This window comes from Opisthocomus hoazin, chromosome 7 (assembly GCF_030867145.1).
Source record: "Opisthocomus hoazin isolate bOpiHoa1 chromosome 7, bOpiHoa1.hap1, whole genome shotgun sequence".
Taxonomy (NCBI): Eukaryota; Metazoa; Chordata; class Aves; order Opisthocomiformes; family Opisthocomidae; genus Opisthocomus; species Opisthocomus hoazin.
In genome coordinates, this window is record NC_134420.1 from 68673485 (window position 1) to 68686899 (window position 13415).

The 13415-nt window shown below is 44.6% G+C and overlaps 1 protein-coding gene across 4 annotated transcripts; it reads left to right on the forward strand.

The window, feature by feature from the left end:
- The first annotated feature begins 2622 nt into the window (after positions 1-2622).
- CDCA4 (cell division cycle associated 4) lies at positions 2623-10883 on the forward strand. 4 transcript variants are annotated; one of them, XM_075426954.1, is made up of 4 exons: positions 2623-2729; positions 3659-3812; positions 6530-6610; positions 8892-10883. In XM_075426954.1, exons 3-4 carry the CDS (start codon positions 6572-6574, stop codon positions 9645-9647), a joined length of 795 nt encoding a protein of 264 aa, XP_075283069.1. In that variant the 5' UTR covers positions 2623-2729; positions 3659-3812; positions 6530-6571; the 3' UTR covers positions 9648-10883. The 4 variants fall into 4 exon arrangements, with proteins under 4 accessions (XP_075283069.1, XP_075283068.1, XP_075283070.1 ...); XM_075426953.1 differs by lacking the exon at positions 3659-3812; XM_075426955.1 differs by lacking the exons at positions 3659-3812; positions 6530-6610 and having other exon boundaries at positions 2645-2729.
- The last annotated feature ends 2532 nt before the right edge of the window (positions 10884-13415 follow it).

The window sequence follows — 13415 nt, forward strand, 5'->3', positions numbered from 1 at the left end:
GTCATTTCATCAGCAAGCAGGTTGCTCTGCAGTGTCTCACTAGGTGCCATGCCTCTCAATTGCCTAGAAGCTTTGAGTGCATATCACAGAATCACAGAATGGTAGGGGTTGGAAGGGACCTCTGTGGGTCATCTAGTCCAACCCAATCTTGTTTAGATTTAAAAGCCTCCTGCCATTTCTGCCCAGAAACTTCCCCCCCCTTTTTCTTTTGTAAGCAGTTACTGTCTTCATTTCAGTTTCCCCTATCAGGTTGTTTTGCAGATGTTTCTTTCCAGTTCTGCCCCACGCTTTGTCTCTAGCACTTCAACTTTAACTTAAGCATCAGTTCTGCTTTTGCTTGCAGATTATCTTAGCTGCAGAAGTTTCATAGGCTGAGATAGCTTTCTCAATATATATATCTGTTTAGGAAATTACCAGGTTTTCACCTGTTCTTTTTAACTCTGGTGTTAAAATTTCATTTACTGAAACCAGTAGGGGGATGAAAAACTTTACCATGCAGCTAAAATTTGATCATTCTCTTTATCACATCATGGTTAGAATTCAATTAAATTCTTTATAATGCTTTCTTAGTCCTCTCAGAGATTGTTTGCTTTCTAGTAAATACATGGGCTGCATTGTTTTGCATAGGTCTGTCCGTATTTTTCCATTTTGACATTTTAAGTTTTGTTTCTCACATACATGAGATGTGAGAGTTGCTTTCTCCTGCGAATAATCAAACTCTCGTCATCCCTCGATGAGACATAGACAGTTTCTCAGCTTTTCAAAGAAGACAGAGTGCTGAGAACCTTTCACAATTTTTCTTTCAGTGGCTTAATCAGAAACATAGATGATGCAGTTTTTAAGCCATCAGACATCCTCCGGTTTCACTGGAGAATTTATTGGGGGAGAGGAAAAACACACAAACAAAAATGTCGAGACCCTCTCACTGTATCTAAAAGGAAAAAAAAAAGATAAGGAGAGGGGACTTGTGTACCTTACTATATAGCTGATGCTATCACTAGGAAGAACAATACCAATGAGCTCTTCTAGCAGCGATCCTGCAGGCAGCACCACCCACCCAGCCTCCAAAGGGAAGTCCAAAGAGGCCCAAAGGTTCCTGCAGGATTTGCTGTGGGATTACCTGTTTGAACTCTTTGAAGCGAAACTAGAAGCACCCAGCGTCAAACTGAAGAGAGCATCAGAACATCTCTCTTTGTGGCATTGATCTTTCAAAGTTTTGACTCGTATTTTTGCACCATGATGTCATAAGCGTGGTGCAAAAAAAGTGTAGAAAACCACGGGGAAGTACTGCACTTCGTCACAGAATCATTAAGGTTGGAAAAAACCTCCAAGATCATCGAGTCCATCCGCCACCCCAACCCCACCATGCCTGCTAAAACACATCCCGCAGTGCCATGCCCACACGTTTTCTGAACACCTCCAGGGATGGCGACTCCACCACTGCCCTGGGCAGCCAATTCCAACACCTGACCACTCTTTCTGTGAAGAAATTTTTCCTAATCGTGGAATCACCTGCCTCACCCCAAAAGCTGATCTCCCTTTGCTACCGAAGCCTGATTTCCCCCTGCTTTCTCATACCAAGCCACAGCTCTCCCCTGCTCCCAGCCTCTCCCACCGAACCCCAGCCCCGCAGCTGCCCCCCCTCCTGCTGTCCTGCCCATCCTTTCTCCCTTCACCCCTGGCCCCGAGGGTGCCCGATCCCCCCCCCTTCCAGCCGGAGACAGCAGCCGCCGCGCCCCCGCCGCAGCGAGACAAGCCCAGGTCCCCTCCCCCCCCCCGCTCCGCCCGAGGCAGCCGGCACGTAGCTGCAAGGCCGGGAAAGCGCCCGAGAAGCGCTCGGTCGGCCTAAGTGCTTGCAGATGTGCAGCTTTCGGGTTGTTGTTTGTTTTTTATTCTCCGCCCGGCGGGGCGGTTGGAGCGCTCGGGACGGCGGCTTCGCCCCTTCGCTCCCCCCGCCCCAAGGGAGCGGCTTCCCCGTCCTCCGGCTGCCAGCGCCGGGCCGGGAGGCCAGGCCCAAACAGGAAATGCCACAGGCCTTGCTCATGGAGTCACGGGGCTTGGCACCCCCGCGGGGCGGCAGCGCCGGGGGGGGGCGGCTGGCGCCGGGGGCTCCCCGGCCCTGAGGGGAGCGGCGCCCGACGGCAGGGAGCAGCCGGGCCAGGAGGGGGAGGGGGGAGCAAGAGGCCGCCCTCCCCCCGTGCAGCTCCCCAGGCAGCACCGGGGCCAGGTCCGAACCTGTTCCCGCCAGAGTCCGTGGCCCGGAGCCCAGACGCGCCGCGGGGCCTTGGCTGCGGTTTGAAATCGGGGCGGCCCCGCCTCGCCCCCCGCCCCCGCCTCCCGCCAGCCTCTCACAGCCGAGGGGAAGGGCTCGGCCGCCATGGCAACCCCGCAGCCTCCCGTGGGCGGTACCCGGAGCGGGAGAGGCCGGGCGCCATGGCAACCTCCCCGCCAATCGCAGCGGCGAGCGGCCCCTGGGTGGTTCGGCGACAGCCAATAGGAGCCGTCGTTCCCTTGTAGGCGTGGCTGAGCGGGGAAGACCCGCCCCCCAGCGGGAAGACGGGGGCGGGAAGCGAGCTCCTTTGTGGGTTTTGACAATAAGATGGCGGGCGGGGTAGGCGGGGCCGGTCTCTACGGTTAGCCCCGCCCCCTCCCTCAAGTGCCGAGCGGTCGGTGAGGCGGGAGCGGGGCTTCCTACGCTGGCAGGCGGCGGCGACAGCAGCGGCGAGCCGGTGAGTGGGGCAGGCTGGGCTGGGTCGGGCGCGGCGCGGCGCCCGGGGCCCGCCCGCCTCACCCTGCCCCCCCCCCTCCCGGGGCTCCGCGTGGGAACGTCGCGGGCGGGGAGCCGGTGCCGGCGGAGCCCGCGGAGGAGGGAGCCGATTCAAAATGGCGGCGGGCCGCTTGCCGCGAGCGCGGGACGATGAGTAACCGCCGCCCGGGGGGCCGTTCCCGCCCCGGGAGCGGCGAGGGGGCCCGGGGCGGACCGGTTCCCCGTCGGTGCCGGGCGCCCCTCGCACCGCTCGGTCCCGTCCCCAGCTGCGCACCCTCACCGCCCGCCCCTCCGCCCCCGGCCCCCCCCGCCCGGTCCGGCGCCGCCGCACTCCGTGGCGCCGCTGCCCTCCCGCTGCCGTCGCGCCGCGGACCTCCCCCCGCTCCCCAAGCCCACGCTTCGCGGCTCAGCCCCGCCTCGGCCCCCGCCGCGCTCCCTCCGCAGCCTGCCAGCTCCGGGGCCGGCTCCCCGCCCCGGCCGCGCCCGCCGGTCACGCCTCTCCCCGCCGGCTCTGGCGGGCCGCCACCCCCCCTCCCCAGCTCAGCCCCTCCGGCCCCGTTTCCGCGGCCGTTCTGCTCCGGGCACCGCCTGCCCTCGGCCCTGCCCCGGGCGTGCGGCTGCCCCAGCTTCCCAGCCTGCCCTTCCTCCGGAGCTGGTGCCCCCGGAGAGGTGTCTGCCTGTGCCCGGGGGTGGGCCAGGCCCCGGCGCTTTATCGGTGCCTTTGTCCCAGCCCCAACAGGGATGTTTGTGGCCAGGCCAGCCCTCTGCTGTGTCTCCAGCCCGCCTTATAGCTCAGCAACACCGAGCGCGCACGTAGGCATGACTCAAGAGGAGTATCTGGCTTTCTGTGTTCTCTTCATCGTTGCAGACAGCTTTGATTTCTTCCCACAGCTGTTATAAAGGACAGTTTTGGAGGGGGGATTGGAGTGGTAGAGGGGGAGATGACAATACCTTCTTACCTTCCCATGCTAACCATCATCACCGTACTTGGGCTGTACGAAAAGAACAAGCACCCTGCTTAAGTGAACCTCCAGCATTGGCCTAGGTAGTTCTTGTCTGCTTTCTCCTAAAGATGAACAGTGCTAAAATCTCTTATCTTCTCTGTGATCGCAACTCTTAGGAAGCAACTTTTTCCCTTGATTATATTTTTGGCAGCATATTACTGCAGGAATCTGAATTGAGTGTGAATTTGGAATGTGTAAGTTGATGCTCTAGGAAGAATTGGATCAAATTTCAAACACCTTATTTGTAAAGCAGACTGGGACTTTTGTCAATTCCAGAAGCAAAACTTTTGATGAATTGTGTAATACTCTACTCCTTGAGCCAGTATTAAAAAAAACCCAAACCAAAAGAAACCCCAAAGCACCAAAACTCACAAAACCTCCTTTTTTCATACATTACTATGTATTATGCTACAGATAGCTGTTGTTTCCTTGGCTGCTTTTTATGTACAGCTATTTCAAACAGCAGTTAAGCTTAACACACCGGGTTTGGGCTCTTGACACTTGGATACTAGTGGAAGAAGGGAGATGATATAGCTGGTCTAGATATTGCCTCTTGGACAGAGACAGATGCAGCTTGAAATTATCGGGGAATTTTGAACACGTTGCTTCTAAAGCAGCAGCAGTCTTGCTGTCACATACCAAGAGGTTTTACACAATGGCTAATACCTTTTTGAGTATGTTAATATGCGACTCAATAGAGAAACTTATGTACATTTTAATTAATTAGGTTTTAAATTTAGTATTCTTTTGAGAGGAGTGCTTGTTGGAGATGGTGCAGGGAAGTCTGGGGACGGTTGTTTATTTGCAAGGTTTTAAGTGCATCTGATAATGGCTATGAAGTTAATAACTTTTTTTTTTTACTGAGAACATAGGTTCTGAGGCACACTTATATGCCAGTTAATAGAATCTGAAGAAATAATTGCTGTCGTGGGCATTTTCTTTAAGTTTATACTAACAGAGGTCCACATATTTGCTTATTGCTCTAGGGAAGAACCTGGAATCACATGCAGCAGGTCTTACACATTATTATATTGCATGGGAAAATTGTTTCCTTCTGTAGTATGTTGATAGGTTATAGACTGGACTGGTCTGCCAACATCCTATGTCTTTTCATTTGTGGACTTGTGCGTTCCCATCAACAGTCCTCTCCTGTATCAGTCTGCTGTTTTGGGAGGCAAACAGCCAAAGCCTCTTCCTCTAAAATTGTCAGATATCCAAAATAGCACCAGAAAATATTTTCATTTATTGTTCTCTTGACTGCATCATCTTTAGCTGTAGTTTTTGTGGGGTTTTGTTGGGTTGGGTTTTTTTAAACAAAGTTTATGCCGTTGTCACCTACCCTAAATTAAAAGTGTATCTAGTAGGAATTTGGGGATCCATATAGTTACCATATGCAGGCTCCCGAAGAGATTGCCCTTCATTTATAGAGTGTTTTGAAAGTATACCCAAGGACTAAAATCTTCTGAACTTTTATAGCATCATAAGGTGTTTGACGGAAATAAGAAATTCTTTATTGACTTGATAATACGGTGTCTCACTGCACTTGTAGTTCATATGCCTCATGACCCTGTCTTGAATGTTGCTGTGACCTCAGTCTGTAAAAGAGAATGAGACAACTTGGTTGAAATACAGTTTCCATGACATAACAGCATTTTAGTCTGAATATTTTGGGATCAAGTAAAAAGATTTTGGCTTGAAAGCCTTTAAAGCTTTTTGTTGTTGTTGTTGTGGTATTTTAACAAGTATGCAGCTTTTTGAGAAAAACATGTTTTCTTCCCCCCTCGCCAACCCTCCGAGTCCTGTGTCAGCCATCTCCTTCCCCCCTAATTTTGAGAGCAAGCACTCTTCAAAAACTTGTCATTACCAGCCACAATAGAAAACAAAAATAGATGTCCGTATGCATACTCTTTACTTGTTTCTTTTCTAGGCATATACTTCAGTTGCAGACACTGAACTGTCTCGTACTGCACAGACATGTCTATAAAAGTGTCTGAATTGTTTTCATATTTTATCATATAAGTTTTTGTAACCTGTTGAAACGCAGCATTCTCTTAGGTTTCAGTAATTAAAGCAATTGTTGTCTGTGTTTGATAGTTGTATTTGGTATATCGAATCTTATTTTGCCTTAAATGTGTTTTTAAAACTCAGCCTTTATAATAAAAACAATTTAACTACCGTCAGTACTTTCATTATTGTCATCTTGCAAAGTAAATCTTAGTCATAAAGTTTCTGTGCCGGTAAAGGAAAATTCTCCCTGGTTTTGCTATGTTTCAATTTTGTATTTGTGCATGCTTGCGCTTTTTCTCTAGATGCTACAGAAATACGTGGCTTTGTACAGCAGAGGTGAAAACTGTATAGTTTAGTGATGGAAGTAATGAAGACTTGCTTTCAGTACGCTTTTGTGCATGCTTCAATTTTCAGATGATCGCTGAAGATTTTGTTTGCTCTTTAGATTGCAGAGGCGTAGGGATAAGGGAGAGGCTGGTCCAAAGGTCAGGGTAATAGCCTAGGACTTGGACTTGAACTGGCAGTTTCCTTCTCCTGCCACAGATCTTGCGTGTATTGTTGGGCAAATCACCTTTGTGCTCTAGCAGTAAATTTGGTTTAATAGTGCTATTCAAGTTTGTAGCAGTGTTGTGAGGTAGAGATACTGAAGCAAGTGACAAGATACAGAGGTGTTTAAGTTTCTGCAATGGGAAATGGTTTTGTTGGGCATCCCCTGTGCTTGGCTGACATCTTGCTTCCCGGTACTTGGTAGGTGGTGCTCTAACTTTTACTGTATGGACTCTTGCTCAGTAGCATGGGAGAAGAGGAAGGATTACATCAAACACAATTACTGGTATGTAATTTTTTGCTTTCTTAAATGAAACCATAAGCTACTATTTTGTGTAGTCTCAGGAACAGGAGGACAACTGTTTTTATGGTGTAAGATACTAATTGAAAGTGTTATAGAAGAAAATCCAGTGAGTGCTGCAAAAGGTTTAGCTTTAAGAACCCATAAACATTTTTTCCTCTGTTTCCACACACCCAAGGGTGTGTGATGTCTTGAGGTTTTCAAGTTTTGAGCTGCACTCTGTTCTTCTGTTGGTGTGCCTTAGAAGAGTAAATGTATGAAAACCAGGTTAACATTCAATTGAAGTTTTAATTATTCTTCACAAGAATATAAGCTGAAATAAAAGAAGCTTCAAACTCTGCAGAGAGTGTTTAATGCTTGATGATGTAAGTTGATTAGTTGTCCCAAAAGATGTCTTTAGAGGTCAGGTTTCACATGGGGGGGATGTTTAGAAATTACTGTAGATACAGTTTTGTAGGAAAAATTAAATTGGATATCATCCCATAGGAAGTTGCAGGAATATCTAAAAATCTGGAAGAGGCACTATCAATCAAAAACAGGGGTTGTGTTTAACGGGAATAATGCAAGTAGGTTACAGGAGAAAAAGAAGCTTCCAAAGCATTTAATATATTGGTTACCTATGGATAGCTTTAAAGAAGTCTGTGAAAAATGACCGTAAGACCAAGTTCATATGTTCTGTATTGTAGTCTCTGCATATTATGATTTCTGGATATTATGATTTCCAGAGAGTTTTGTGCCTTCAGTGGAAAGAAATCTTGAAGAGTTGGCAAATCCAAAAATAGGTTACTTCATGCATATACACAGCAATGTAAGAAGTGTTGTACAGAATCAGGCCAAATGTTTATCTAGCTACAGTGCTACCCCCAGGTTTTCAGAGTAGATAAGTATATAATGTATTTTGAAAGGAACAGTGTTGTTGCACTTTGTGGATTTTTAGTGACTCTGAAAAAGCTGAGAGAACGCTCTGAAAATATGAGGAACATATTGTAGCAACCAGAAGAGCAAGGCAGAGGTTAGGCTTTACCAAGGGAAACAGAAAATGGTATAGAAAGACACTACAATAGTACTTCAGTTCTATCAGCTTTTAGTTGAAAAACTTTGGTTTGTTTGGGTCACTGCATTAAAAAAAAAAATCCCCAAATACTGGGCAAACAGGAATTCTGAGGACAGAAGACTTGGAAGGGACATAACAAAGGTGCATAAATATATACATCAGGTGCTAGTTTTCTTTCGCAGCCTAATTTTTGTAAGACTAAAATATGTGACATCTGCATTTAAAAACAAAAAGTTACTTTGTATTTCAAAAGATCAGCTGCAATATTTGCCTGGGGCGCTGTTGTCAAAATTAGTGCAATTCAGAAGATCTGGAGGCTACTGCTTGAAAGTCATACCTTAGAAAATTCAGCAAGTGATTTTTAAATGTAAATATTGAGAAGCCTGCATGCACCCCACTTTTTTTTTTAGCTGGTGAACCTAAACTAGCAATGAAGGAGTTTTGCTTTCTTATACTCAGCTGTGAAAGAAGTACAGAAGCCTATACAGAGGACGACTCTGCCTACCTTTATTGGACTTGCACAATTCCTATTGGAATTACGCAGTTCGGTTGCTCACCTGAGTAAGGGAACCAGAAGGACCGCTTTAGGCACCTCAGTTGAATGTCTCAAGTTATATGGAACAAATCTAGATCTTACGCTCCCTGTAGCCAAAATAAGCTAACCTTTGCAAGTATGCTGCCCATGGTGGTTTTTTCATGTTACTCTGTTAGGCACGTTGATGTTCTGGAGGGGTCAAATCTTTTAAAGATGGTGTGCCAGGTTGTATTTTTATTTCCAAAATTAGAGGTTGCATGCCAGTAGAAACTCGGGAGGAGCGAGGAGAAACTGCCTCTCCAGTAGGTGAAATACAGCCGTTGAGATGTTTGCTTCTGTGCGAAGCAGCGGCTCCTGACTTCCATCAAGTGTGGAGCTTAATGGGAGCCAGGAGCTGGGAGCCCCTGCCTCTCTCCGAAGCCATGACTTGTGGACCTGCTCGCCCCTGGTTCCCGAGCGCCGTCTTTGGGACCCAGTCCATATGTTCCTGACCCCTGTTGTACCACACTGGCCATTCTATAACCTGGTATGACAATTCTGATGTTCCTATCTTAAAAGAATTTGCTGTTTAAATTGAAGATTAAAGTTTTCTGTTTTGTTTTTTAGTCTTCTTTTCAACCTCCCTCTTGAGCTGTTTACATGGTACAAGAATTTTGTATTTTTTTTTTTTTTAACAGGACACAATGTTTGTGCGAGGATTAAAGAGAAAATGTTTTGATGGCGAAGAAGATATTGAAGGAACTCTGGCTGGTATTAAGGCTATTCCTTCATACAATCTTCAGCGGCAGTCACTTTTAGATATGTCCTTGGTTAAACTTCAGCTGTGTCACATGCTGGTTGAACCTAACCTTTGTCGTTCGGTACTTATAGCCAACACGGTACGGCAGATTCAAGAGGAAATGACTCAAGATGGGACTTGGCAGATGATAAATACACAGAGTACAGGGCAGGCATCCCTGGATCGTCTTGTTTCAACAGATATTCTCTGTCGTTCGTCTAGGGAACAAGCTGAGGGAAAGCATGTTCCAGCTTATAGTACTTTCAGTAAAGACTTTGAGGGTGAGCAGGTGGAACACAGTTCAGAAACTATGTCAACAGCCTCTTCAGTGCAAGCTCCAAGAAACCTGCAGAGCAATGTGTGGGAAATGGAGAATCCACAGGAAAATAAAGGAAACTTTCAAAAATCACTAGATCAAATATTTGAGACACTGGAGAATAAAAGTCCTAATTCTGTTGAAGATCTGTTCTCAGAAGTTGACAATTCCTACTATGATCTTGATACTATGTTAACAGGCATGATGAACAACACGAAAATGGGACACTGTGATGGGCTTGAAACGTTTTCTTCTCCAACAACTACAACTTCTAACTCTAATTGTAAATCTGATCTTAATGAGCTTGATCATATTGTGGAAATCCTTGTTGAATCCTGAAACTCCTTGTGTAGGAGAGATAAAGATCTGTATAAAGATCTGTTAAATGGGGGGGGGGGGAGAGACTCGAGAAAGCTATTTCCACAGTTTATCAAATCTGCACGTGTATTTTACAAATATCTATATATTATATAGATATATATATTTAAAAAGCACTTCATATTGCAAAATAGTGTTAACTCTTAAAGTTAACCTGCAACTTGTAGTGTAATAATTCGACTTACTGTCCATTCAACTGTAAGTACGTACGGTAAATGTTTTTAAGTTTGGGGTCCAAGGCTTTTAAAATTGGGTTCCTTTTACCAATTTGTTTTAGCCTTTGATGGAGGATATGCTCAGTGAGAGGGAGTCTCTCATTGTTTTCTTACACTTCTCCCAGTAAAAATGGTAATAAACATAGAGAGAAGTTGGATAACTGGTTTCCTATTTTCCTCCGGTTTTCATTTTGTTACTCCACATAACTCATATCTGCTGCTTATGTTCTAAGTCGCTACATGGCTCTTAAAGAGCAGTATGCAATATTTCCTGTTCTCCTAGCTAGCTTATTCTGGGTTTTGCTACAATTTTTACTTCAAAAATAGTTTTAAAGTGTTTATTGGTGTTTAGATTTTTCCAGGTATTTTCCTAAAATATATTTTTACTACAGATGTTATGTCAGCTGCTAACTTAGTAACTTTTGATCATATCTGCAGTTGATGTATTTTTTGAAAGATTTTCAAAAAGGGATGTTTTTTCACTGTGAGCTACCCAATGTAGTTCAGTAAAGTGTATGTAAATGTAAATATATGATTTTATACTTTACATTAAAATGTAAGAGCTGTTTTCATGATTCTGTTTTATAGAGTAGTACTTTACTAAATTGAGAATTGTACAATTATGCTTTTCATTCCCCATATCCTTGAGTATCATTAGAAGAAGAGCTTTGATCCAGCTAGATACAATTACATTTAATTCATTTCAGACCATATTTTTTGTTAACTACAAACCTAAATTACATAGGTTTTTATTTATGTGTATTTATATGTAAATGTCATCAAGTGAATTGTTTATCACTGAAGTCTACCATCAAATATTTGTTTATATGGGATAACTATCTTGCACTAATTACTACAAAAAGTGTTATTAGCGGCCTTTAAAGCTCAACTGGTATGTCATGATGTCTTGTCATAATTAATATGCTCCACTCTTACCAAGGGTTTCCCTCTTGGCTTTTTTTAATAACAGAAGATAATACAACATGGGATGGTGTGCTTTTCTTCAAGTACTCGCATTTGTTTTAGAGTGTATATAATTAAGCTTATTTCTATGAGACTTTTTTGGGGAAAAGGGATATATCAAGTGCAGTGTATGATTTTGTTATAAAATGACACGTTTGCCTTCACAAGCCGGTACTGGGGAAGAGCCCCGAACTAGCAGCGAGTTAGAGAAGGGGGGAAAGATTGCCTGGTTTGGGGAATGTGTTAGCATTGGTTGTGCCAGGGGAAGACATCTGCCAGTCACTCAGTTGTTTTCTCTAGACTTGAGCCAAGCAAGTCACTGAACATGAAGAGAGTACATTTCTGTGTCTGACAGACTGCCTTCCCACAAGCAACCTTACCTACTGCGCACATCTTCAGATTCTCAAACCCATAAAAAGAGGAGGGGAGGGGGCGGAGGGTGTGGTAAGGGCAGTCCAGTCTCATCTCCACAAAAGGAGACCACTGAGCTTATGATTTCAACAAGTGCTTTAGAAGCATCTGGTTTGGGGAAGAATGACATCGCTTTGCTAAATTTTTCAGACTTGGTAGTTGAATGCGTATTAACTCAGTCACATGAAACCGTTGGTGTGAGTCTTCACTGAATTTGAACATGGTTTTTCTATTAAACTTGGACATGAGATAATCCATAGTTCCTGTATTAAACATTGCTTCCTCGAAGCTTAGTAACTTTGTATTTAATTATGAAACACCATAGAGATACTTGCAAGTTCAGTCCATGTAATACAGCTGGACCAAAGAAACAAGCCAGTACTACATGTCTTAATCAATAGAGATATCACTCATGATTGAAAGGTGTTGCAGTAGTATGTCTTGCTTCAGGAGGATACAAATAATCGATGTGAACTGTCATATCTCACAGTGACATAATAGTCTGTTTTATTTGGCAGTGTTTGTTGCAGTATCAAATTCTTCCTTCAGAATTTTAAATCTGCAGGAAATTATTCTTGATGCTTTTCTGTGTGTGAATAGATCCACTGAACGGACAGCAGATGCCTTAGGGTGAAGCAGAAAGCCAGGCAGTTTCTAAGTTTTATAAAACGAACATTAGCATTGAGGTTAGTAGTTAAGTATCTTCTGTCCCTGTGGGAAAGTTCCCCAAAACTGCTATGAACTGTGGTTCAAAAACCACAGGTTTGAACAATTGTGGGTGTTCCCCTTTGCTGCCCCTTGCCCTCTGTTTTCATTAAATGAGCAATTGCATCTCAAGATAATTAACAAGATGCTCTCCCCCGCCTCCTTAGTGTGCCTCAGTCTCCACGTTACAGGTAGGAATTAGTATAATTTGTTCACAACTCTGAAACTGTATCTGTCAAATGTGTGTGTATATGTATTTACATCTCTCTGTACCAGGCATCTAGCTGGGTGCATTCCTTTCCTGAGGAAGCTATGCCTAGTTAGAGCAATTTGTAGAGACTATTTGGCTCAACAGGAAAAGTATTAGGTAAGTATGCATTTATATAGTTAAGCATTTAAACAGAAATATATATCCTGTTTTATTACCTTCTTAAAACTTAGGTCAAATCTTACGTGTTTTTACATGCCTGATGTCTTGGCTCAAGTCTTCAGCAGGTGTAAGAATTTGTATTGCTGAAACTTGCACAGTCACTGCACAGAACTGATGTGTGCCTGCAACTGGTCTTGACTTTGCAAGGACCAGGCAGTGTAAAATCCGTTTGTCTCCCTACTGCTTTATTGGTGCATCTCCGTGTAATTCAGCTGCTCATTCTGGGTTATTTTCCAACTCTCATTGTCATTTCTTCACTAGTCCAAAGAGGTCTTAGTTAAATACACATCACTTCAAGGTTATTCCTCCAAGATACTGAAAGGTATCAGAAATGATAGGGTGCCTGTAAGATGGTGAGTTGTAAATTACTTATTTTGTGAACTGTTACCACAAATAGCAAGAGATTATACTTGCTGATGGTGATTTTCTTAATTTCCACATATAAATGGGAAATAATTTGACCTCTGTTAAATTAGGAAAGGCTTCTGTAAGATTTTGCTACTGGTTTTAGCAGCCTTTTTTCTTTTACGTGCTCCTAGGGAAAAGAGTCACGAAACTTGCACAGCAGTCAATGCTGTGTCTGAAACAAGGCTGTCGGTCTGAATGACATAACCCCGCTTTAGACTTGCACAAAAAGAAGTACTTTCAAGCAAATAGCTTACATCAAGTCTGCTTCCTTCTCAGGTAACCTTGAATATCTGTCCCCCTTCTGCCTCTATGCCTGTGGTTTTATTTCTCCTCCTCTCTTGCCAGAAAATCCAGAACACCTGGAGCTTCTGGAGCTCGGGCATTCGGCAAAGGCAAGAAGTGTGAGGATCCAGGTTGCGTTAAGGCTTGTGCGCATGAAAGCTTGTCTGCTTATCACTTCCCTGCTTGTTTGGTGTTTCTTGGGTTTTTTAATCCCCTCTCCTGCAGCTCTGTGACTTTTATTCAGCAAAAGATGTTGTCTGTGTCTATGAATGTAGCCATATTTGCCTAAAGGACAAATTCAGTAACTGAAGAGGG